Consider the following 26,397-nt stretch of genomic DNA (forward strand, 5'->3'; position numbering starts at 1 on the left):
TACATTTTAGGTATACCTAAAATGTACATTTTAGGTATACCTAAAATGTACATTTTAGTACCTAAAGTACTAAAATTTACTGATATATTTACTTTAAAGACAGTGACATTACCTGATAAATATGATGTTTTGTGGGCAAGTTTTCAAGCTTCATTACTTTACAGTGATAGTAGGTTGTGTTGGGAGGGACAGAGATCTGCAAATTAGAAACAAAAAATAGCACATTGTTTTATTGTAATCAATAAAATAAAATTTTAATTACACATGTTCCATTAAAGTTTGTACACTTGACAGTGTATCATGTAAACTCATGTGATCAGTAACCATTTGTATCTCTCTTTCTCTCTCTTTTATACTATGTGTTAAAAAAAACAAGCAAGCTAGGGTTTTCTGACGTATTATTGAAAATCTTATCGCTCAAATTCTATAATTGCATTTAAATAGAATGTAATTATTAATTTGTGTATTGGTCAGCTTCTTCCACAATTTTCTGTCTTTCTTACTTACTTTGTCCACCTTCACACTGAGATATCTGGCATCAGGCGGGACCGTCTTTGACTTGTAGTTGAGAAGATTTATTTCCTTGGTCCCTCTAAAGCTCCCGTGGTATTTGATGACATCTGTTGTACCGTACGCGTAGATCAGTTTGATGGACTGAGCCTGTTGGATGAGGTTTTACAACAAAATAAAAAAAATAACAGAAAAAAAATTAAAAAACAAAAAAAGAACAGAAAAACTTTTCAGAAACATCGTACAAGTTTATCTTACAGAAACATGTATGGTGAAAAAAAAACATACAAAACTGTTCTTTCTCTCACAGGAACAGTATTATATTTCACATATTCAATAGAAAGACAGTTTTCTATTGCCTCAAATCTTTTGAGGCGTTTTTTTTATGCTTCTTTTGTCTTCTTAAGCAGTTGGACTAGGTAAGGGGTAAGGTAAGCTTAACACAGACAGCTGATATGTGAGAAACCTGAGCTGTACACTCAAACTTAGAATATAATAAACAGGTTATAGAGAATCGACAGAGCAACATATTGTGCAACAGAAAGGATAAATGTTCTTTTCACCGTTATGGTTAATGCAACAAAGTCTAGAATAGAAGTGCAGTATGATTTGACCCTGGAAATAAACCATACCAGCAGGATGTAGCTGTGAAAGCTCAGTGAACACAACAGCTCATTTAATATTTTTGACATGCTGGCCTGTAAATGTGCAGGATAAATTGCCTTACAGTGATCTGGAAGTCTTTTTCATCACAGGTCTCTATTGGCCTTTGAAAGGTCATTATTGTTTGTCCATTATTTTCAGTCATGGAGAGCAGGGTGTAGCTCTGCTCCTTGTCCATTTCAGGCATTTTCTCCCCTAGTGAATAATAATCCTAAAACACAGAAGGAAAAAAAAAACATTTAAGGCACCAATAACTCCTGGTTTCTGTCATATCAACACCTAATATTTAAAGTATCTGCTTACTGCAAAATAGCTTCCATCAGATCCAAGTCCCCCCATTACAATGTCTGCATCATCCATGCCTCCGTGAGGACTAAAACCAAAGCCGACCCAGCCTGTGGTGTTGACTATCAGTTGGAATGTTATGTTTCCTTGCAAATGATCAAATCCCCACTTCAGGTGGACCAAGGTGTCTTTGTCCAGGTACTCCATGAAAGGCAGATTGTAGTCTGTGGCCCAAGCTCCTGCCGTCCAGGCCAGTAAGATGGAGACGAAGCGCAGCGGGGCAGACATGATGTCTCTCAGAGGTTGGAAATCTAGACACTGAGCACAATGGCTGTGGAGCTGCCAAAAGCCCTCCTACCCCTTTCAGTGACACACCTGCACTGCTAGATGAGCTCAAGTGATACGGGCAGAAAGTGCTTTGTCATTTTGCATTCGCCCTCTGTAGGATTCCCAAAAAAACAAGCCGCAACTTTTGAAGCTTAAGCTTATTTTTCTAATATTAAATTCAAATTAGATTCAAATCGCCACATACTTGAATGTTTCTGAGTAATGTCAGAGCACTGAAACTCTGTGCACCTTTGTTAAAGGTCTCATTATTTCACATCAACACCCTGTGTCAAGGATGTGCTTGTTCTTTTGGTCAGTGGATTATATTTTCTGGTTAAATGTTACCCATTCGCAGCAGCAGCTCTTCGAAGAGCCATTTGTTTATGACTCGTTTTTACTGAAATTCCTGCTGGCAGTTCAAATGGATTCAGGTGTTTGATATACGAGGAAGTGATGACGAGACGGCAAAACTGAAAGCTTTCCTATTTCTCTCCCTCCTCAAAACGTTCTCATATATCAAACACTTCATATAAGTCAATACAACCTCATTTTGTAGGAATGTGAATAGTGCAGGGTGTCTAGTTACTGACATTAAACTCGCAAACCATATAAGTTAAGGGAAAAGAAGTAAAGTGATCCAAATAACTTAAAGAAGGACTTTGCATGAACCGCTAATGATGAAGATGATCCTTGAAGAAAATTATTTAAAATGTGGATAAACTACATTAAAGGACATAAAGTCGAAACCAGATATTTAAATTACAAGATCAATTAGAATCACCAAAAATATTTATATTTACTGATATTTTTTTTTAATTCAGACATTTATATTCATAGCTTTATTTTTAGGTAGAATTATCTTTGAAAGAGCATTCTTATGGTCAAATGTAATAAGCATCCTTCCACTAGTGTCTGATAATAGTTTGTTGGAATTTTGGCCCCTTCGTTATGCCAGAACTGAGATAACTCATTGAAGTTTGTAGGTCACCTTTCTCACGCACATACTTGAAGATTAAGTGTCTACAATAAATGGTTAAATATGAAATTTTTCTAAATTGCCCAGAAATAAATCTTGTCTTGCATTGTAATGTCAATTTAAGTCCAGCAGGGGGAGACGTTGGAATAAGAAACGACTCAAGATGAACATGGGTGAGGTCACAGCTCTAACTGCTGCAGTTCAACTATCTGCAACATGTACAGATAAATAAGTGGCTCAAAGAAGATTAGTACAGCAACCATGACAATCACAAGTAAGACTCAGAGAGCACATAGATCTTTTAAAAGAACATTATATTTTAAATTACTATAATTTTTTTTAAATTAATGTGTTCTATCCAGAATGATGTATTTAGTATTTAACGTATACACGTCAATTATATGTCTTCTTTTGTTATTGTAATACTGACTGAAAAGAAGGTAAGGAAGTAGGGCTAAAGGGGTGTTTTAAAGTTTAAGTAAATATAGTTTATTTTTTATTTTTATATATATTTTTTACTTTTAATAAAGATATTTAGCTTTTAAAATATATGTTTTAAATTTAATTAATTTCAGAGTCAAGTCTGTGGGGAACTATATCGGACCTGGAATACCTTTCCGGTTTCTCTCCGTATCTCAGGTCACTCCCTCCTCCGCGCTGTCAGCAGCAGCTCCTTACGCGGTTCAAACTTAGCTCTGTCCCTCCGAATCTGCTCCGTCGTCACTTTTCTCTATTTGTCGCCTGTTCTTTTTAAGCTTTAAACTGTTTTTAATCGTTTGTTTGAGGACTGTGACGCGAAGACTCGCGGAAGAGAGGACTTGTCGACTTTTCTTCGCCAGCAGCAGTTGAAGAGCAGCGGGGGGAGATGACCAGCTGAGGACTGGAAATCTTAAAAAAAAACACGGGGCCTGTTTCTGTAATGATTGATCAATGCTGCCACAATGGCGTTAAAGGTAGGAATGTTAACTTTTCAGAGAGATTTAGACGTGTTGATCTCGGTCCTGTCCCCTGCGGTTTCCCCTGCCAGTTGTTTTTTAGTGTTTGTACTAGCAATAGATTCGGGTTGTCAGAGTTGTAGTTTGTCAAGTGCTGTTGTGAATATTTGTGAAACTACATTTCAAATTAAACTAATTTTTTAAGTATTCTATAAACGCGTGGTTGCTTATGGTATAGGTGTATGGAGTAAAAGTGAAACAACAGCTTCTGGTAAACATGGAAAATGTGTATCGTCAAGAAACTGTCTTGTGACATTTTACAGCCTCCACAGTGTCGGTCATTGCTACTTCCGCAGAATTCTGGGAAATGTAGTCTTCCGGGTTCAGTCGTAGGACAGCTATTTGAATTGAGGAGGAATAATTTTATAGTCAAAACAATACATTTAAAAGCTAAATAACTTTGCGGTGTTGTTTACTGTTTATGAAACTATCTAATATATCTTAATAATAAACGTTATTTTGGTGCATTTCATTATTTAAATTTGAGATATAATTAGGTATAAAAGTAGAAATCAAAACAATTTATGTTTGAGAATTAATACTTTGACTTTTTAAAAATGATTTTGTTAATAAAATAAAATAAGCAGAGCTGATGTATAGGGATTATTTATTGTAACATCATGCATTATTTTCAGTTCAGTCCTTTCTGGGAAGTCAAAAATAATTTAATGAGTTTCACATTTTTATTTGTAATGCTTTTAATAATTAAAATAATAGTTCAGTTATCAAAATTCTTACAGTTTAGGCATATGTCATAACATTGTTTAGACCCTTTGTCAAATAAACCATAATTAGTTGTATTTAAAGCAAATCAGAGATCAAATTGGTTTAAATTAAAATAGCAATTATTCTTTCAGTTACTAGAATAATATGCCATATTCATTACAACATTAATAATGTTTAGACAGTCAGTTATTACAAGTTTATTTTTTATATGTTTAAACATAAATATGGACTAAAGTACCCATTAAATGTAGTGGTACTTTCCAAGCTTATTGTGTAGAATATTATACGTTTTGCCTTTGATAGCGTGACAAGTGGACGTTAGCTGACACAAGTTAGTCAGGTTGACTGTTCTGTTACTGTGAATGCATTTGAGTGTTTAACAGGCATACCAATTAAAGCTTTCCATAAATCTTGCCAGAAAGCTCAACTATAAATCACAGGAACAGCATAGGAGAAAAGTTGAGCTGTTGCATGTATTTTCCCCCGCTTATCCGACATCAAGTCACTGGGGTAACAGGTCCGGGATGGAAACGCAACCACCCTTCTCTGCAATGACATTCTACATCTTGTTCTGATAATAATCTGTGTTTCTAGCCCAAAAGGAATATGTAGTCCTTCCAGCAAATTCTGCGTGTGCCTGGGGTCTCATCCGAGTAGTACGTGCCAGGAGAGGGAGGCAGCAAGGACATAACCTAATCAGATTCAAAAACCACCATAACTGGCTTCTTTCAATACAGAGGAGTTTGGGTTCTAGTTATGATTTTCTATGCATACCTCAATACAACCCAATTTTAAAACATATGATGCCAATATTTTTTTAAAAGCTTAAAGCCTTAGCTTTATATCTAAAGTATGGATTATGAAATTTTTTCTTAAAAACCCCAAACGCATGAAGTAAATGTCCGGTTTTTGCGTATGAGCTTTTTCGGTTTCTGCGCTTGATAAATATCTTATTTTTGCCATAAACCATTCTAAAAGTAAATACATCTTTACCAAACTGTTCACGTAGGAGGCAGAATAATTTTGTTAATCATAATAACAAATATCCAATAATTTTCTAAGATATTTGAAAAGACATGACAACTTTGCCTGCGATGGTGAGGCCTTTTTGATGCGACTTCCGTGACTTACCCTTGAGTATAATCCCAGTTTTTACTAAGACTGAAGCAGATCTCTGTTCTGCCTCACATTCCACTGCTGAAAGTTTTCTCTGCATTTTTTTTTTGTCACTAATGAATGAATGGTGCATATTTGCTCTCTTGTGGTCTCGTGGTTACCGAAGGAACTATAAATTAGCCGATCCGACTATGTGTCACAGGAATTGGTTAATCTACTGGTTCACGTCTTGTTTTGGATAAACATTGAAATTAGTAATAATCAGCAATGCGACTTGCCTAAAAGAACTAGTTTGATCTGTTTGTCATTACCTTTGTTTTTCCTTCACCGCTGTTAGCTTGCCACAGGGGTCATTGAATGTCCTGTCCGTGCACTAATGTTTAAGGAGCAGAACCATTGATCATTCTTTCTTGTTTGTTCTCAGGCACAGGTTTTATATGACTTCACCGCTGAGCCCGGCAACAATGAGCTGACAGTGAAAGAAGGCGAGACAATCACTGTCACCAATAAGGTAAAAAAAACCCACAAAAAACTAAAACTGTCTGTTATTGTACACAGGACCTAAGCTTTCAGATATTTGTGTGTAAAAGTCATACTCTTTTTAGATTTATCAGCGTTTTCACTGAGGAAGGAGTTTGTTTTGGATCTTATTGGTTAAAGTTAAAAAAAAAAAAGATTGATGGCTTGTATGAAGCTCTTTACGATTTTGGCGTTGAAAACTGACTCAGCTGAACAGAGCAAGATCACATGATCTTGTGTTGCTCAAATGGTGTCTCATAAATTACTTACCAAAGAAGAGAGGGGAACAAATGACTGAACAAACATGATGTCATTGGAATCAGTTGCCAACAGTTCAAAGCTTACTTACGCTGTGCTGACCTACATAGTTTTCAAATCTAAGTCTGTCAGAACCAAATCAGGAAGAGTTGGTGTTTTTTTGTTTTGTTTTTTTTTTTGTCTTTGCTGTAGCTGGGAATTTTATAAACCTTCATAGAAAATCTAGAGCTTCCAAATGTCAGTCTTTCTTTTAAGCCATCTGCTGGAATCTCTTTAAACAGTCGAAAATGGCACCATATAAACTCACGGTGCGTTGAAAGATTGTTATGCCACTCAAACGGTTTCGCCTGTCGCCACATTACAAACACAAACTTTATTAGATTTTATTGGGGTTTTATGGGACAGACTAACGCAAAGCACAGCATTTGTTTTCAGCTGTAAGTGTGCTGAACCATTTACAGCTGCAGGTCTTTCTGATGCCTCAATACCAGCTTTACACATCGATGGAAATTTAATCCTCTTTTTTTTTTTTCATGTAGCTTAAGCTCATGCAGATCAGACGGGAAGTGTCTGTAAACACTGACTTTCAAGTGTTTCAGCAGATGCTTATTTAGATTTTGACAAGGAGTTTGACTTGCCCGTTCCAGCACAATCAGTTTAAACTATTCCATTGTAACTCCACACCATGATGCTTCCACCTCCATGTTTCAAATTGGGCATGGCTCAGGGTTCTGTGTCGGGATTCCTGGACACACAGTGTGTTGAATGTAGGCCAGTAAACAGAATTGTGGTTTCACCCACCCAGGGAACCTTTTTTGACACTATTTCTCATGAGTCTACAACTAATAACTGCAACTCCTCCAGAATTACCGAAGGCCTCTTGGCTTCATCTCTTGTTAAAGCTCTTGTTCCCAGGCCTGTCTCTTTATTTGGACGTCCATATTTTTGGTAGGTTTGCAGTTCTGCGTTCCTCTTTCTATTTCTGATAACGGACACCTACATTTTGTGATTTTTTTTTTTTAATTTGAAAAGATTTTGAAAACAATGTTTCATTTTTTTTCCGTTTCTATCATTTTAGTATTTTGCACTATTGGGTGCTACTCTGTCACATAAAATCCCGATACAATGTTTGGTTGTTGCGTGACAAAATGTGAAAATCGGAAGAGACGATTTGTTTTCTGGTTAAAAAAAACTCAACTGTTCTTGCAAAACCCGTGCAGTTTAGAGTGGCATACAATCTGTGCTTATTTGTACTAATATTCTGCTAATATTCATCCTAGAGTATCGGAGGCGGTTGGATTGAAGCACAGAACTCAAGAGGAGAGGTTGGACTGGTGCCTGAAGATTACATTGAGGTAAGTCAGGAAGCGCTGATAATGAAGCGAATAATTTAGGAGACATTTCACCGCACACGCTATTTAACACTAACATATCACCAGTTTAATTAAAAACAAAAGTTGATAGTTGCATGTTGTAAGGTCAGGGTGAGAAGAGCGTGTGACCTCCCTATCAGATACCAGGATGCACATGCTAACCGTGGTGCTGTCGCTTCGCCTGACATTGAAATCACAACAGGATGTTCCTTCTACACGGATCTGCTGATTAGGGTTTTTTTTTTTAGTGTGTGTTTGTGTGTGTGTGTCCAGCCTGATTCGGTTCTCTTGACTGCATCCGTGGATATGATTCACTCTAAAGACATTCAGACTCTGAATAAAAGTAAAGTCTGCGGATGCCAACAGTTTAGCCTCCTCTGTAAAAAATAAAAACCTTCCACAACAACTCCCAGTGTAACGCCTGTGTGTACACGTGAACGAGACTGATAGATTCAACTATTCTAATAGTCCAAACAAGCTTGCCTGAACTTTAGTTAACTCCCCAGCTGCTCCAGGACTGTTTAGATCTCATGCCCAACTCTTAAAAACTTCCAGATGATAACCACAGTTAAAGTTCATGTTTTGGCTATTGATAAAACACAGACCCTCTGTTACTCAAGCAGCAACTATTTGTGCCTTTTTAGTATGCTGAAGAAAATAGGACGTAGTAAAGTAAAAATAAGCTTTGCATTGTGGTTGAGCATATGTGGAAGTCGCCACCCTGTGCTGTCACAATTTGTTAACAGAATCTGAAGAAGACAGACAGGAAGGCGATCATGTTACCATAGAGGAACATACCTTCAGAAATCACTAAATTATGGTGAGATTACATTATTTTTTTCCACCTAATAAAACCATTTTTTTCTCTTCTTTTTCATTTTGTAGTTCAAAAATGAATTTCCTGCAGCGTCGACGGCACCCCCTTCAAATGCAGGAAACGCCGCATATCCGGACCTTTCTGTCTTTGACGCATTTGCACCTGTATCAACACCTGCACAAAACCAGGTAAAGAGCCAAGCTGGTGAAGATGCTGTTGCTGAACTGACGTCTCGTTTTCTCCCCAAGCCAAGTACCACTGCTTAGCCTCCTCGCATGTGGCGAAAATACACAACAATAACAAGCAGACCACCTACCATGTTTCACCAACCACGTTTCTGTTTTAAAAACATTTTGCTCTGAAGGGGTTTTCATACCTTTTTGTCAGAAGACAACTGCAAACAAATTTATTCTGGAAATTTTTTTATCATAGACGAAAACAAAGTAGCACTTAAATTTGAAGTGGAAAGAAACGCATTGGTTTCATTTTCACATCGGTGTGCATATGTATTCATATGTATTGTTAGTCTTTCGGGGTCTGTCTTTACCAGCTTTAGGGATTTTGCACATTTTTCTTAAGCATGACACTGCAACCACCATGTTTCTACATTGGGGTGTGGTTTTCAGTTTGATGGGGCAATGTTAGAGCCCCTACTTTTACAATTGCAAAGTCTTCCTTCCATAATATGTGGCAAACAGATTTCTTTGAGTAATTGTTTATCTTTTGAAAACTTTAATACAAAGACTCAACTTTTTCCAGATTCTTCCACCTGAACAGTGCATCTCTGCAGCTCCTCTAGAGTCACTTCAGGCCTCTTTAATGGTTTTCTGATTAGAGGTCTGTTCTGTCTGCTGTTTTTATGATGTTTTGTGACTTCATTTTCTTTTGAGGTGTCAGAATAAAAAAAAAAAAGATAGAAATACAAATCCACACCACTGTCTTCAGGTCTTTATACCTAAAAATGAACAACATTCATCCTGGTTATTCAGATCCATAATTGTGGAACATTTTGGGTTGGTCTGTACAATAAAATAATTAGAAATTTAATATAACAAGCTATAAAATACATTTTTTACATTTTGATGAGGCATTGTATGATGGAGTGGTGTTGAAGAACAAGCAAAAAAAGAAAAAAAGCAGAAGTGTGTTTGATTCACAGTTTTTTTTTTTTGTCCAGTTTTTGTGAACCCCAGATGCAGAAGTGAGAGCAGATGCAGTGAGAGATATAATTTCAAACTGACATATTTTTAAATGTAGTATTGCAGAACTGACAGGAAATGGTTTGAGTGGTCTCTTCTGACTTGAGCAGCCAGAAGCTTCCACAAAAAAAAAAAAAAAAAAAAAAAAAAAAAAAGAGCACACTGCTGGATTGGTGAAAATGTTTGGGCCACAGTATGTTTAAGAATCACTGCAGGAAATGTGTCAGCTTTTGTCGCTCATAGCTTCTTATTTATTCAAGCGCATACGTTGAGGCCTCACTTTAACCCACTCTCTGCTCAGTTTTAACCCTCACTGCAGGCATTTTGTTCTCATCTCACCTTCTATTCCCCTCAAGGTGGATTCTGGGGCTTTGAGTCCCGTGCCAGACACCCCAGACACCCCAGTTACCCCTTTCTTCCCATCCCCCGAGGAGGTAAATGCCACTTGGGGGTTGCGAGCACGACAAGAGGCATTAGTTTGAGCCGTCTTGTCTTCACCAGTTCTCACCTTGGTTATCCGTTTCATCTGCTTTGACACATTCACGTTCTGTCTAAAAAAAAAAAAATGCATGATCTCTCACCTTCTGTTTTCACCTTGCACCGTTGAGCAAACAAATGGATGGTTCCAGATTACACAAATCATCATGCACACTTTAAAATGTGAATCAGGATTCTTTATTAAATGTGCACCGAATGCAGTTTTATAGACTGATTCAAATCTCCACTTTTTGTGAAGCCAGACATTACCAATTTTACCTGATTCTGATTTTTCTCTGATTGATCTCAGAAAATTTTAACAGCAAAGAAATCAACAGTCGGAAACCTGTTTTCCCCTTTTTGTTACTGGAAATCTCGGATCAACTCCTCTAGGGCTGCAAAATGATATTTAAATTGTATTATTGCGTCATCAATGTGTGCACTGTTAAACATATCTACAGACTGTTTGCAATGCAGTATTTGTTTTTGTGTAAACATTTGCATGCCAATGACACATTTAGGCTCTTTGATGAAATTTCCCTGCAGGAAGCGATCGCACCTGGCAGTGGTGATAGAGCCCGAGTTCCTCAAAGTCTTAGAAGCTTTGTAATCACAGATAAGAATGATAGCGTGAGAAAAATATGTATTCATCTCAATTGACAACAATGTTTGACAGAAACATTGCAATTTCTTAAGAAGCGTTATGAAATTACAGCATTGTACCTCTTTTATTAGTCAGAATACAACATCATATTTAGCTTATTTCAAAACAAAATTAACAAAATATACAATGCATATTGCTTTGTGTATTGCAAAAGTAAAATTTTCCATTTTTATTTTAAAAAATATCTTTTGTTTGTTGATAAATCACGCTACACCATTGAAGCGTTCTTTTTTTATAACATAGTTTTATTACAACATTGAAATATTACAGCCTGAACATGTGAATGAGAGAGCCCGCTATGCTGCATCATGCTCCGCAGCAAAATAAACATTATGTATTTTAACAAAACAAAGAGAAAAATAAGTACAAAACTGCCTGTTTTTGAACTCACCGTAAACTTTTATTAGCATTTAGCTGTCATAAAAGTAAGAAGAGCCAGCTCTATGTCTATCCTGCGTGGTAAATGTGGACCTACATTGACTCAAAATCTTCTGCCAGACTGTAAACGTTTTATAAAAGCAGACTTATTTCAAGACAGATGAAGGTTAACAATAGGATAAAACAGAGCAACTTCCGTGTAAATAAACCCTTTTCTCTACTGAGGTCTCCTTTGTTCACAGAGTAAGATGAATTCATAATGTTGGCTGTCTAAATGGTAGTATAACACATGAAATGCCAGCCATGCTTCTGTAGTAAACTGTTTCCTTTAGCCTTATTTATCTAAAAATTAGTGAACTGTAATTCTGCTGTTGGTGGTCCAGTTGACAGCTATGATATATTCACTCACTAACAGGTCTGATCTACAGCAGTTCCCGCAGTTAACTATTAATCAGGAAGTGAGACAATTCCAAGCAGCAGCCGATCAGTTGAAGCATCCCAACTATTCATTCAGTGATGCCAAAATTTATTTACCCTGAATGATTCATAAAACAGTTTCTACATAAGCACTTATTTCTTGATTTGATGTGAATACAGTAGAACATTTTACAAATTTTAAAAATAAAACAACTTTTTCTTTTTTCATAACTGCATTACGTAATTTTCTTCGTCCAGCAGTTTGCATTAAAGTTTTGGTTAGTAGTTTTCAAATTTTAACCTTCAAAGGGTGCGCACACACACAGACAAATCCTATTGCATGCTTCTCGATGCAAGTCTTTGAAGCATGGCCTGGAGTTTATCTCAGTGCTTATAAGAGCTGTGAAAACAGTAACCTAAGCATAATGTATGAGTTTGAGCATGCATCTTTCTGCACATTTGCAACATTTCATCTAATTTAGATGAAAGCACATTCAGAAAACGGCAATGGCAGACCAAAGCTGTCATTGCTGAATCATTTCTTAATGTATGCTCCGCTGAAGGACAGGTCTGCACCACGTTTAAAAAGCATGTTGATTTAGGACCACTGTTGGCTTCACATGAAACAGACCGTGTCTGTTCTCTCTCCTCTCTGCCATCACAGTCCTCCCTTTCATCCCTCACTAGCCTCTCTTGTACATCTCTCTCAGGCCAGCAATGGTAATGATCCCTGGTCAGCGTGGAATGCAGACCCTTCAGGGGGCACAAACAACAACTGGGCGTCTAATCCAGAGGGCACTCAGACTGGGAAGAGTGCTCCTGACCCCTGGGGCAATGTATCACAGGGTCACCCTCAGGCTTACCAAGGTCCAGGTAAGAAACAGTTTGTTTTAACAGCAGCTGCATATGTTGGACTTGGTGTTAAGTTAGAATTATGTTTCCAGAGGAGCTTCTAGGTGTTTTTAGATGCTAGTTTTGTATTTTTGTTGTTGTTCAGCTTAGACTTTATGTATTAAATGTTGATTCAGGGTTTCGAACCTGCTAAGTCTGGTGGTAGGGGCGCTAGGGCAGTCCACCAGCAGCCCGGCATGTTTTTATGTTGAAAAATGTTAAGTTACAAAAATTTGGAGGGGCACAAGCAAGGCATCATAATTTGGGAATAATACTGTGCAAGGCCAACAGGCGGGCACAGGAATGGGGCAGTTGGTGCACATAAGCCCTCACCCTGTTCAATACATCAACTATAAACCTAACTTAATCCGTCTTTACTGTCACCGTTACTGGCGTACAAATAGCCCTTTTTAAAATAAACAACGCTTAGTCTGGTCTAAGGCAAGTAAAGCCTGGTGGCCCGCCAGGCTTATAATACACTGGGGAAAACTTTGCTTGTTAAAACCACCCTGTGATATAAAAAATTGATGTTGGGCAGAGAAAGAAATGCTGTGTTTGTTGTGCAGTGTGTAAATATTTCAAGTTTCAATTGTATTTCATCATTGCTTTTACTTTGTTTTAGTGGTGCGATTGAAGTTAATTACATATTCCTGAGATGATTTAAAGTAAAAACATAAAAACTATAATACCATCGGTTGCTCACATGAGCATAAATATGACAGTTCTGTCCCATCAAATCATTCTGCGAGTTAATCTTTTCACAAATCTGTCATAAAATGAACTTTTCTTAAGCTTTTAGTGAAGACACAAATAGCCACTCAGACAGCTCATACTGAGTTTTAGCAGGTTTTACAAAATAAAATCTATTTGTAGATATCTCGGTAATGGATCTAGACAACAGGGACAAATTATTTCATTTATCTTAGTTCATGCGCAGCACAAATAACCAGAACAAATGAGTTATAAATGCTGCAAACTATAAAGAAATATAACTTTTGAATTTAAATGGAAGACTAAAGTCTTGTGATATTCATGTGACTACAGAAGCTCATTCAATAAAATAGAGCCAATAAAAAGTCTCTCCCGTTGTGAACCAGGAAGATAGTAAAAATCTCTGAGCAGCTCATCACTTTCAAGTTTATATAGCCTCAGAGAATAAAAAAGCTTTGTCTGTCAGAGATAAATTGCAGGCTTCTCATTCTTGCATGTGGTGGTAACGCTGTACCTTTTGCTGCATCTGGTAGAATACCTTGATGTAAATGAAATCAGCTGGTTGCTCCAACATTTATTGGTTGGCACAGTTTTAAAGCCCAACTCACAACAGGTCTCAATTTGTGTCTTTTGGTACATATTTCTCATAATCTGCAGATCAGACCTATTAAATACACATTTGTTTAGGTTTCATGCTGTTTTTCATCAGAATAAAATGTTCTGCCCTCCACAGCATGCAAACATCATATGTAGTAGATTTATTTATTAATTATGTCTTGAAACTAATCCTTAGTCGAAGCACCTTTTGATTCAGTGCTACATGTTGATTTGGTGTTATTTGGTCACTCTACTTTGCAGAAGGCAAATTTAGGATATCATAATATTATAATAACAAATCTTTCCCACAGACCTCTGAGTCCTTAGACAAATTTTCGGACAGATTTGGGCCTAAACTCTGGTTAGGAAATGTCATTCATGTCTGCGTAGGAGCAAATCTAACACTGATGCTGTTTCTCTCCTGTGAAATGCTCCAGCTTTTCTGCAGCCTATCGAGTCATAATTTTGTTTTTGCCAGACTGGAAAAGTTAGCCTCACTAATGACTCACAGGGACAAATGACTCCACCTGGAATTTAAATTCTCCTGATGCGTTTTTAATAAAAAAAAAAACAAAAAAAACAAAAAAGGAACAGAGGAAATGAGCTGCCATGAGAAAAATGAACAGACTTTCCCCTTTTCTTTCTCTCAGCCAAAGACATCTACCCATATCCTTACCTTATTGATTACACAGGTATCTGCTTTATTGCCTGATGGATGTTTTCTTGTTCTGGTGTGACAAAATGAATCACATTTTTTTTTCCTAAAGCATGTGCTTGAAGCTCAATACCGACACTAGATTAACAGCTGTGTCTTTAGAAACTGCTGGATGTGGTTCCTCTATTATATTATAGAGGATTTTAGATGTTATGTTTTTTTAGTGCTTGTTTTTATATTTCTAACGGACTGCAAAAGAAGTGCAAAATTAGTCTAGCTGTAGCTTTTTGTGGCAGTAGTAACATGTTTGCATAATTTATTCACCTGTTAGTTTCAGTCCTCTATAAGCCTTGAGATCCAACATATTAGACGCAACTTAGTTCATAGCAGAAAAGTAAATATGCCTCAGAACAAATTGTGAAATTAACCTGTGAAATAGATGTACCATAGTTTTAACCTGCTGGTTTGATGTGATGATTGAGGTACTCAAATGTTTTTTGTTTTTTTTTTTTTGTTTTTTTTTAGAAAGCATGCTAACTATTTACTAATGTGAAAAAAGTTGTATAGTTATTACTACATCTCCTGAATCGAATGGGGAAATATTCTCTGACTCAAGTATTACCCTTTGCCTTAGAAAATTAATCCTGGAATGTGCAGAACTGTTTACTTTAGCATCACTGAGCTCTTGCTTTGTTTTCTTACTGAGCTTGAACATGTGTATTTTTTTTTAACAGAATGAAATTTGGCCTGAAAAATGCTAACTCTGATTTTGACCCAAGAAAGTGAGTCTCAAAAGGTGCTCACCCGGTTGCTTTTGTCAGGGACGGGTATCAACCTTTACTTTGATCCTACTAATTTAATATAGTTCTGCTCAATTTATCACAAAATGTATTGCGACTGCAATATCCATGCATTTTACAATAATACTGCAAAGGAATATTTTTGGCTAATATATCACAAGCAATATTTTGAGCGTGTTGGATGGTGTCTCCCTGGAAACGATCCCGTCATCTCAGTGCCCAAGATGTTGAAAGTCAGAAAAACATCTGGAGGCACACTAATGAAAATCAGATGAGAGAGGAAAATGTTTTCTTATTGCAAAGGGTATTATGATCACTACATTTATCCACAATATCGCCATTGCACGATTTTCTGATATCGTGCGAACCCTACTTTAAGATTCCATTCCACCAATTTTGTTAAAAGGAAACAATTTTAAATATAACTATTGGGGAACAAACAAATGTGACCTTGTCACTCTGATTAAAGACAATATTTGAATAATCTTTCTCTCTCAGCGGCAGAGGATGACGAGTGGGACGATGAATGGGATGAGATGAAATCAAGTGCCGGCTACGCAGAATCGGAATCTGGGGAAGCCGGTGGAATACAGAGAGGAGGAATGCATGCTTCGTCGATGAAAATATCCCTCAATAAGTAAGTTTTATTACGTCTTCTGTACACGAGGCTTCAGAATCGTTTGTTATAAGATTAATGCAACAAAATCCCGTAAAAGCACTTTGATTCTAATTTTAAAATCACCTGAGGTCATATTGTAGCAACATGTTCTAATCAAGAGACGTTTATTGCTATTTTCTAACAGATTCCCAGGATTCTCCAAGTCTGGTCCTGAGCTCTACCTTCTTTGCAAACAGATTGCGAAAGGGAAAGACAAGCTGTCGATATACGTATGTGAGCCCCAATGATAGCCGTGTTTCACAAAAATGACATCAACACTATCTGATTTAACCAGCCCACAGCTGCACTCGTTATCTCATCTTTGACTTATTTCAAGAACGTGTGCTGTGTTTACGACGCCTAGAACATTTAGCGCCGCCGTCATAATGAGAATGTCACTTTCCTTTAACTGTTTTTTTGCAGTGCTTGGGTCCTCTTCTAAAGGTTTATGTTTTGCATGCTCAGGTGGGCGAGGTTGGTCCTGTGTGGTCTTACCCAGAAACCCAGATAGACTGCATCGTAGCCGATCCCAAGAAAGGGTCCAAGATGTACGGCCTCAAGAGCTACATAGAGTACCAAATCACACCCAATGTGAGTTTGCAGACTCTTCTCCACAATGCAAAATAAACTCTGCCATAAACTAGAGCTTTAGCATTGCGACTGCAAGAAATCATCTGAAAATAATACTTTTAATGTCTTAAATGGATGTTGTTGTTTTTTTTCCCTACTTGCTTATCACGTTTCTGGTTTGCAGACAACAAACCGACCTGTCAATCATAGATACAAGCACTTTGATTGGCTCTATGAGAGACTCCTGGACAAATTTGGGTCGGCCATTCCAATTCCCTCTTTGCCAGACAAGCAGGTGACAGGTGAGCTCATTTCTACGCCAGTTAGAAATTATTTAGAATGGTACATTGGTATTTTAAATGCAAGCACCACAATAAATATCTGTTGTTTTTTTTCTGAAGGGCGTTTTGAGGAGGAGTTTATTAAGATGCGCATGGAGCGGTTGCAGGGTTGGATGTCCAGGATGTGCAGACACCCTGTTATTTCTGGCAGCGATGTGTTCCAGCTTTTCCTCACATACAAAGATGAAAAGGTACAATGTACTATATTTTCCAGGAAAATGTGTGGTTAGATTGCAATGCTTAACTGTTCAAACTGACTATATTTTATTGCGGAAACAAGCAGTTCACAATAAACACCTGATTGCCGTCCTCATTTTATTGTTTTACTGAGGTACAGTGCTTTCAGTATACATGTCCCTGGGATCTTGCTGCAGTCGCAAACTTGGTTGGTCACAGAATAGCATTTTTGTGAATTATAAGTAAAAATGATGATTACTGATGAAAATCTTTAAAGTCCACTTATGCAGTCATAACTGGATGCATTCAGGAGAATGACTATTAGTTCTGCATATTTAAGCCTGAAATTCTTCCCAATTCTTCTTTGCAAAATAGCTTAAGCTCAGTCAGATTGAACGAGGAGCATCAATTTTCAAGTCTTGCCACAGGTTCTCACTTATATTTAGGTCTGGACTTGGACTGGGCCATTCCAGCACACATACTTCTATCTAAGCCATCCTGTTGTAGCTCTGGCTATCTGTTTAAGTGTTTCTATCCTGTTACTGTTACTGTTCCAGTCTTTTCCAGGTTTGCCTTGTGTTTACCTTCAGTCATTTTGCCACACCATGATGCCGCCACCACGTTTCACTGTGAACGGTTTTAGCTTCTTGCCACACTCAGTATTCTATGTGTAGGCAATTTAAAGTTAAAGTTAAGTTAAATGTTCACCTAATCTAACCAGAACATCTTAAATATGTTTGCATGCCTTGTGGCAAACCTTAACCTAGACTTCCTACTTGACTTCCTCTCATCTCCGTCTTCCGTCTTGCCACTGCTCTTTAAAGGTCAAGTTTTCTGTGCAACAGATTCACAAGAACTATTCAGTATTACTATTGATGATTAATTGAACAGAGCTGTGAGATGTTTAAAGCTTGGGGTGTTGTCTCGACGGTACATTTGCAAAGCACTATTCTTTGTTTTTTGACAGGACTGGAAGACGGGCAAGAGAAAAGCGGAGAAAGACGAGACGGTTGGAGTGATGATCTTCACCACAATCGAGCCAGAAGCTGCAGACCTGGATCCGTTAGAAGTGTGAGTTAAACCCAACCGTCTGAAAAGGGAAAACTTCAAAGAAGCAGCCAGCGATGCGCTCGTAGCACATGTGGTTAACGCGTGCCGCGTGTGTTCCTCTTTTCCCAGGGAGCAGAAATGCGAGCAGTTCAGTAAGTTTACCAAAGCCATGGACGACAGCGTGAAGGAAATCCTCACTGTGGGAAACGAGCACTGGAAGAGATGCACAGGACGTACGTTCGCGCAGCTGGGAATCTTAATTATTGTTTGCTGCAGCTTCGCTTTGTTCTGAAATTATTGTTTACTTCAAAAATCTTATTGTCATGAGTGTTTCCGCTTGTCTTCTGCAGCTCTGCCAAAGGAATACCAGAGAATAGGAAAAGCCTTGCAGAACCTCTCTACTGTCTTCACAAGCAGTGGATACCAAGGTAGACGCTCACCCTTCGGCAGCACACTCATGTTTTCCAGAAGACGCTCGCCAGACTCCAGCTGCATTTTTCAGATTCTTTTTTGTAACCGAGTAGCTATAATAAGAGAATCAGATGCAGGTTGTCGCACGCAGATGGACAGAATCTGTTGGAAGACATATTTTTATCTGCTGCAGGTGAGTCGACTCTAACCGATGCCTTGACGGCGGCTGGAAAGACCTACGAGGAGATAGCCCAGCTGGTGGCAGAGCAGGTAAACTTTTCAGCCTCTGTATCGTATTGATTCATTTTGGGAAAGTAGGTCACCTGATGCAGCGCACATCTCTAACGTAGAGCTGCTTTTTTTCACTCTACAGCTGGCAGAGTGTCGATCAAAACCACAACAGCGTCTGTAATCTTTTAGCTTCTGCTTTCTGTCGAACAGGCAAAATGTTGCCTAAAAAAAAAGATTTGTTGATGACCTCAGTTCTAGTTTCCAGCATCTATTTACGTTTCACTTCCATCAGTCATGTTTGGATTATATCGGTGGTTTTAGGTTTTTGCTTTATTTATTTATTTTTTATCATGAACTAGGAAGTGGAAGACCTCTTGTGGTTGAAACGTCTCAAAGCTTCTTAAGCCTGTTTATCGTTCATCTCAGCTTACAACATTTAAAAACATTTCCTGAATATGTTCTGTTCGATGCCTTGTCAGATCTTGCTGAAGCAGATTTTAAAAAGGCAGAAAATGAAAACTGATTGGGGTTTTTTTAATAGCCTGTTTGATGTTCTGTGTAATAAAGTCAATTCTTGGCTTTGTTTGATTGTTCCAGCAGCTTTCCGAGGAGGAATTCGCTCGGTAAGCTTGTTTTGCTCCTGTGAGTTCCTGGCTATAGTTTAGTAACACATTTTATAGCCATATTCTCGATTCATCGCAGGATCCAATGAAGTTGATCTGTTGATAGCGACAAAGGTGAATTCCTTACATGGTCAAGGATTAGTGAGAAGTGTCGATGGCACACCTCCTTGTTTACTGTAACCAGATCATCCTGCTGGATATTTGTTTGATTTGTTATGCAGACCATAAATTTTCCTCAGCCAGCGGAAAGCCGATTTGAAGCCGTGGGGTTGTTATCTGAGTGACTTTCCCTATATTGTCCCTTATCATGTTCTTCTCTTATTTCCTGCTCCAAAGTTAGCATTTGGTGTGTTTGCTCCTATTCTTTCTTACTTCCTGTTTCCCTTTTTACATTTATCACCTCTTGTGTTTTTTTTTCTTTCTTTTTTAGCCTAAGAAAGATCTTCACTTCCTCATGGAGACCAATAATGAATATAAGGGTCTCCTTGGATGCTTCCCAGATACCATTGGGGTCCATAAGGTACATATTTCTCAATACACATAAACATCATTGTAAAGGAGAAATCCTAGACCTGTTAGCACAGCAAAATATGAATGACCTATGCCATATTTCCAGATGTGAAGCAACATGAGCAAACATTGTTTGAAAACACAATTTGTACCAAAAAGAAGGTTGAGCAAGTGTTCAAGTTGGAGTTTCTTGAGATAGCCTATTGTGATATTTCAGTGTATATCTCAATATATACTGAAATATTGTGATATACACAGTATTTCCAGATACAGTTCTTTAAGAGACCACTTAAAAATTATCAGTTTCTCTGATTTTACTTTTTATAGGTATATGTTTGAGTAAAATGGACCTTGTTCTTTTATTCTATGAACTACTGACAACATGTCTCTGAAATTCCAAGCAAATATTTAGTATTTATCTGCATAAAATGAAAAATGGTCAAAATAATGGAAAAACATGCAGCGCTTTCAGACCTCGAATAAGGCAAAGAAAACAAGTTCATATTTATTTAGAAACAGAAATACTAGTGTTTTAACTCAAGAAGAGTTCAGAAATCAATATTTTGTGGAATAACCATGAGATTTTTAATTGGGGTTCAGTGCAGTGGTCTCATTTTTTCCAGAGCTGTATGTTGGTCTGAGCATTAAGCACTCGAAAGGGTTTTATTGAATGCTTTACAAAGCCTGCGTTTTTTTTTTTTGTTTGTTTGTTTAATGTATTTACTATATATTTAATCCCTCCAGGCAGCTATAGACAAGGTGAAGGAAGGGGACAAGCTGGTGGCTGCCAACAAAATTACCACTCAGGACAAAGTAGCCATGTCGAAACGTCTCAGCACCATGTCTTACACTTTACAAGGTTGCGCTCCGTGTTTGCCGTTGAAATCCAGCAGTGCAGTTTATTGTCTTGTGCTGTCTGAACTCACTGGTTTCCCCTCTTGTTTTTGTGACCCAGCTGAAATGAACCACTTCCATAGCAACCGTATCTACGACTACAACCGGGTCATGCAGCAGTACCTGGAGGAGCAAGTCAAGTTTTACGAGACGGTAAAGACATTTCATTTTGAGTCTGTTACGCTTTGACCTTTACCCCGCTTTATTAACTGGGAAGCAGTTGCATAGAGTCTAGATTACAATAATAAATAAGAAATTACTGTTTTTGGTAACGCAATCATTTTTCTCTGAACCCCCAGATTGCTGGAAAGCTGAGACAAGCTCATGGTCAGTTCACTACAATGTGAGAGCAGTCTCACACAACAAGACACAACGTTTAATCAGATCCTGCCGAACGAGGTTTTGCTTGCGTTGCATCTTTACTCTCTCTCTCTCTCTCTCTCTCACTCTCTCCACAATTAAAATTTCACTTCTGTATTTCTCGTACGCTGACCCCATCTCTTCTTTCACTGCCTTTGCCTGCAGTTGCAGCTTATTTTGTTGCTTTCCTCCACCGGCTTATGCACAAATAATGAGTGCAAGAGCTGGAAGGTTCCAGTGTTTAGGGTTTTCAGGAAAAGCAGTGTTGACGGATTAGATACGACACACTCTGTCCAAGGTCCGCAGCTTGTAACACAGGATGTCAACATCCTAGTTGCACTTTGAGCAGACATTGTTTCTTTCATTATACACAAGTTAAACAGCATTAATGCCAACTTTGCAATTTGCGGTCATGCACTGAGGTTTCGTCTACAAAAGCCAAAGTTGTTCTCTACTGTCACAATCACATGTAAAAGCTTTACTACACGTTTCTCAGCCGACTGCAGGTTTATTTGAGTCGTTGCTTCTGCTTCATGTAAATGTTCATCAGCTTGCTGAGCCAAAGCAGGGGCCCAGCGAAGCCAAAGGCAGATTGTACGTCCTCTGCAATTCCACTGCTGGCAGTGCCTTACTCGATTTCATCCTGCGCTTCCTCAAAAGCTAACAGGAAACTCCACCTCCTTCCTGCGTTACACACATTTTTTTGCCCCTTTTAGAAACTAGAGATGCTGTTATGCCTCACTTCACACTCTGTCAAGAAACAAAATGTGCAATGAGAAAAATAAAAAAAAAAAAAAACACACACAACGTTGTGGTTCATTATTCTTTTTCATTTGTCTTTAATTACTGAAGTCTGAGTCACGTTCCAGTGTTCGGGTGTTGCAAAATTTCCTGTCCAACTGTTGCTCTGAAGAAACTGTGTCCTCATTTGAAGAGACTGTCACGTTTTACGTTTATGTCTTTCTTTGCTTTTCACAGCCAATTTTTCAATCAGCTTCTAATCTTGTTCACTCTTTGTACTTTTTGTCACATCATGTTTAAAAAATATATATACATAAATATATATATATTCTATTTGACCTTTCAGGTGCTTCTTGTCATTATATCTTATGTATAGAAGTATTTGCTACATAGTGTCAGCATAATTTGTTTGATTTATTAAACAGTGATTTGTATTCATATTTGTGAAAGCGTATCTGTTTGAATGAATTCTTGCGTTGGTTTCTCATGGGGTTTACTGAACTGCACACTGAGGTCCTTGTTCATTGCAGGAGCTCCTTTGCGTAGGCGTGGTAGAGCATAAAAATGAGCTGGTAGCTCATGTAAAAAGTGTGTTTTTGTGCTCTTCTGGTGACGGAAGTGAAAGGGCCCTTCTTCCCACCCCTGCTCTCAGCTACCACTGCCATCAGGTGCAGCTTGATATGTAGACCGAGGAGCGGTTTGACAAAATCAGACTGAGATGCAAACGATCAGATTTATCAGTTCAAAACATGCTTTGAGACATCTTGTTAGTCGTTTTGTACGTGCGGGTTTCGGCTCTAGATGGCTCTGGTGATGGTTGAATGCGCTCATCAGTCTTGGCACGAGTATCATGACGTTTTGAGCCTTCAGAGTCCATTTTGTTTACAGGGGTGGAATGATTTTACAATAAAAAACCTATGATTTTTGAAAACTAAATGTTTTTAGTACTCACAATTATATGAATGGGAGACAGTGCTGTGTAAAATGACTTGCCTCTTACAAATTCTTCTTTATTTGACTTAAATCCTTTCATGAATTTTACTATCGCACAAAGATAACTTGGATACAAATAATTTTATGTTATAAGGCAAAAAAAAAAAGAAAAAAAAAACAGTTGGCCATACGTGAAAAACTAATTCTCTTCTAGAACTAAATACTGATTGACCATTGCCATCAAGCTTTTGCAGTAACTAGCAATGAGTCTTTTCCCATAGATCTGGATGAATTTTAACCCTTTTATTTATCTACACTGAAGACTTTTCAGTGGATGTAAAAGATAATTCAACATCAGCCAGACATACAAGTACACCTTAAAATATTCTGAATATTGTGAAAAAGTCAAAATAAATGTCACTAATTTCAGAGTGCGCATACATGTATGTGTTTCACTTACTGAAATGCACATTTGTATGTGTACGCATGAAACATTTCGAGACTTTATATGTCATTTTAATAATTATGGTCTACAGATAATGAAAACTCTCAACTCGGTGTCTGAAAATTGGAATATTGTGAAAAAGCTAAATATTAGAAAGCCATGGTGTCAAACTCTAATCAACTAGCTTAAATCTGATTCAAACTGTCAAATATAAAAAAATAATAAGAAGAAGAAACTTACTTTGGATGTTTTGTAACCAAAAACAAGACCTGCAATGAACTGGAAGCTGCTACTGATCAGTTTTAAATGGCCATTCACTGAGAGGATGCTGTCCAAGAAAGAGACACCTGCTTTCTTGGACAGCAATACCTTAAACCTTCACTAAGGTTTTATGAAAGAAGACAAAGATTGTTTAGCAGCAATAAAAGGAAATATTTTTGGAGTTAATCAGAGAGTTTCAAAAAGAAGTACGAACTATCAAGCATGATATTAGTATCAAGCTAGGTTAGTCATATCCAGACAGAGTAAGACTCCAAGTTGGTTGATGACTTAAAAAAAAAAAAATGTTTGGAGTGACATTATATTAGGGACATGTACCCAAACATTGGTGAGAATATGGATTTTGGTTTATGTGGCTCAGACAAAATCCATAATAAATTCAAACCTAAGCTAAATTGGAAATATTTTTTTTTCTGAAATTAAGCATAACTCTATGTTCTTTAAAATTACAACTGTGACTGTATTCTCTTTAGTTACAAAATAAAGGAAGTTTATTTGTCACACACACTTAAAGTTGATGGATTAACCACACAGGTTTCAAAAACAAGCAAACAAACAAACAAAAAGACAACAGAAAAAGCTCAAACACACATCTGCATTCATGAGAGTGATCGGTTTTTCCAGTAGGAGTTATTTTCTCTGTCAGGACACATCATACATACGTACCTCTACTTGGCAAAGTCAAAAACGGACAAGTTTTCCAAGCTAACATACAAAACTGTAAAAAAGAAATGAACACTTTCAATAATAAAATCTATCATCTCTATGGTAAAGTTTGTATTATGGGTCCTTTTTCATATGTGTAGTTTAAAAGGTTCAAAATAAAGTGTCTTTTCCAGAACCCACTCCTTGGGTTCAACTGCCAATGGAGGAAAAGCTGAGTACAATCAGCACAGTGTTCATATTTCCTCAGTCTCATCCTTCCATCTCTCTAAGCTTAGAGAAATGCTTAGTTCTTCTTTCTGCACCTCCGTCATTCAGGGTGACAAACGCGTGTGGAAGCTGCGTGGTCGGATCATCATGCTGACTTTGCGTAGGGAGTAATAATCCGAGTCTTTCCAAGAGTACCAGACAATCCCATCAGGACCCAGTGAGCCGCGGCCTTTCGGAGTGTAATGGCCTCCCTGCGGAATTGGCAATACAAAGTAAACGCTTGTGTTTCTGAGAGTGTACTATTAGGAGGTTTCTGTTTGTGCTTACCCTGTAGTAGACTCCATTAAGGTTGGCATAGAAGCACTGGTTGTACCACCAGCCGCCGTGAGAGATCTCAGCACAGATGTTGCCAGTGTCTGGAGTACTGAAGTGCTGCTTGTCGTGGTACCAACCAAAGGAGTCCTGCACTGTGCCACTGAAATCTGACACATGGAGACGGTACTGATGCTCCTCATCTTCCACACTTGGAACAAGCATAAGAAGAGTCACGGAAGTTTTTGGAAACCTATTAGAATACTTCGCAAGGGATTGAGCATTGTTGTTTTCCTCACCTGAAGCTCTGGTAGAGGGCATGTTTATGCTGGATGCTCCAGTCTTCCAGGTCGATGCGGAGGCTGTAGTCTCCCTGGGTGCTCAGCTCATGGATGTGATTGTTGCCCAACCAGAACTCTGAGTGCAGGTCACCAAATCCATCCCTGTAGTCCCTCCAGCTGCGGTCAAAGCTCACAGAGCCGTCAACTCGCCGCTGGATCACGGTCCAGCCACCACCTTCAGAAATGGAGACGCTCAAAGATCAAGACCTCCAAAGATTCTTTAATTCCATGTCAGCTCAATCTGCAGCTTAGATGCAGTCTGAAGATGCAAAGGGGAAACTGTGACAAGTTTCTTCAAACACTTGATAGATTCAAAGAGTGCAAAGACCAATTTTTTCCCCCTACTTTCTATTTATGTGGAGTAAACCTGCAGGGTTTTAAAGAGGATTTTCAAAGGTTTCGCTCACCGTCTGTGTCCATGTCACAGTAAACCTCCACCGGCATCCTTGCCAGCAATGGCACCACAGTGTAGAGACCTGATCTCCTCACGCCGTTATAGTAGATGGAGGCACAGTCTATGGGACAGTTCCCCACATGCTGGATCTCTGCAGGAACAGGCCAAATTGGGATTTTTGGCTCCCTCTGGTGGTGCATCACTACATGAACACGTACCTGGGTGCAGGGCTTCTTGAGTATTCTGCAAATGATTGGGCCGGACTATATTGATGGAACAGTCTGAGCTTCTTTTGACTTTATCCATCAGAAGGGTCAGATTATGCAGCTGGTTCTAGGCAGAAAGATAATTTGGTAACAATTACAGCCAATTCAGAAAAACAACCCAAAATAATACAAGGCAGCATTACAAGTGGACATTATACCTGCATGTCTAGGATGAGGGTGCCCTGCAGATGCAGCAGAGAGCTGGCCTCAGCATAGTGAACCTCCAGCTCATGGAAACGCTGCTCCAAAGAGATGTTCAGGTGGAGCTTCTCTTCACTCTGATGTACGAGTGAAGTATGTGTCAATATTGGACAAATGCACACACAAACACAGTGAAACTGCTTAGCAGATTGGGATCACAAAGAGAAACGGTAAGTGTGACGACTGAAATGTGTTATCCAGTTTCTTATAACAATGAAATCTCATTGAATATGAGTATTGTAGTAGTTATTGTATTTGGATCTGTGTGCTTGAACGTGGAACAAGATATTGTCAAATCCAGAGACAAACTATAATGTTTTAACATCATAAAGTCTGAATTTTTACCTAAGTTTCTCATTGAAATTACTTCATCAATCTAATAATACAGCCAATGTATTACATAAAAAAAAAAAAAATAAAAAAAAAAAATAAA

At 38.1% G+C, this 26,397-nt stretch overlaps 3 protein-coding genes across 6 annotated transcripts in view; 1 reads left to right on the forward strand and 2 right to left on the reverse strand.

Annotated features, from left to right (window-relative positions):
- moxd1l (monooxygenase, DBH-like 1, like) overlaps positions 1-1,878 on the reverse strand; it is a 9,671-nt gene extending 7,793 nt beyond the window's left edge. The window contains exons 1-4 of the mRNA XM_007552857.2: positions 1,477-1,878; positions 1,238-1,384; positions 508-660; positions 113-196 (exon numbers count right to left, since the gene is read on the reverse strand). Coding sequence (XP_007552919.1) covers positions 113-196; positions 508-660; positions 1,238-1,384; positions 1,477-1,746 — 654 coding nt within the window. The 5' untranslated portion in view covers positions 1,747-1,878. The remainder of the gene's footprint in view (positions 1-112; positions 197-507; positions 661-1,237; positions 1,385-1,476) is intronic.
- A 1,505-nt stretch (positions 1,879-3,383) lies between these two features.
- On the forward strand, positions 3,384-21,305 carry snx9b (sorting nexin 9b). 4 transcript variants are annotated; one of them, XM_016671950.1, is made up of 20 exons: positions 3,384-3,714; positions 6,023-6,109; positions 7,656-7,730; positions 8,634-8,753; positions 10,121-10,198; positions 12,411-12,573; positions 14,550-14,591; positions 15,853-15,991; positions 16,158-16,242; positions 16,478-16,603; positions 16,767-16,884; positions 16,984-17,114; positions 18,068-18,171; positions 18,280-18,383; positions 18,501-18,578; positions 18,755-18,831; positions 19,846-19,935; positions 20,670-20,784; positions 20,881-20,972; positions 21,119-21,305. In XM_016671950.1, the coding sequence occupies exons 1-20, from the start codon at positions 3,703-3,705 to the stop codon at positions 21,164-21,166; spliced, it is 1,884 nt and encodes a 627-aa protein (XP_016527436.1). In that variant the 5' UTR covers positions 3,384-3,702; the 3' UTR covers positions 21,167-21,305. The 4 variants fall into 4 exon arrangements, with proteins under 4 accessions (XP_016527436.1, XP_016527437.1, XP_007552920.1 ...); XM_016671951.1 differs by lacking the exon at positions 10,121-10,198; XM_007552858.2 differs by lacking the exon at positions 14,550-14,591 and having other exon boundaries at positions 3,385-3,714.
- A 139-nt stretch (positions 21,306-21,444) lies between these two features.
- Positions 21,445-26,397, reverse strand: part of LOC103138600 (techylectin-5B) — a 9,071-nt gene continuing 4,118 nt past the window's right edge. The window contains exons 4-9 of the mRNA XM_007552860.2: positions 25,922-26,041; positions 25,716-25,830; positions 25,511-25,648; positions 25,062-25,278; positions 24,778-24,973; positions 21,445-24,701 (exon numbers count right to left, since the gene is read on the reverse strand). Of these exons, the coding sequence (XP_007552922.1) occupies positions 24,555-24,701; positions 24,778-24,973; positions 25,062-25,278; positions 25,511-25,648; positions 25,716-25,830; positions 25,922-26,041 (933 nt within the window). The 3' untranslated portion in view covers positions 21,445-24,554. The remainder of the gene's footprint in view (positions 24,702-24,777; positions 24,974-25,061; positions 25,279-25,510; positions 25,649-25,715; positions 25,831-25,921; positions 26,042-26,397) is intronic.

This window comes from Poecilia formosa, unplaced genomic scaffold (assembly GCF_000485575.1).
Source record: "Poecilia formosa unplaced genomic scaffold, Poecilia_formosa-5.1.2 Scaffold53, whole genome shotgun sequence".
Classification (NCBI taxonomy): Eukaryota; Metazoa; Chordata; class Actinopteri; order Cyprinodontiformes; family Poeciliidae; genus Poecilia; species Poecilia formosa.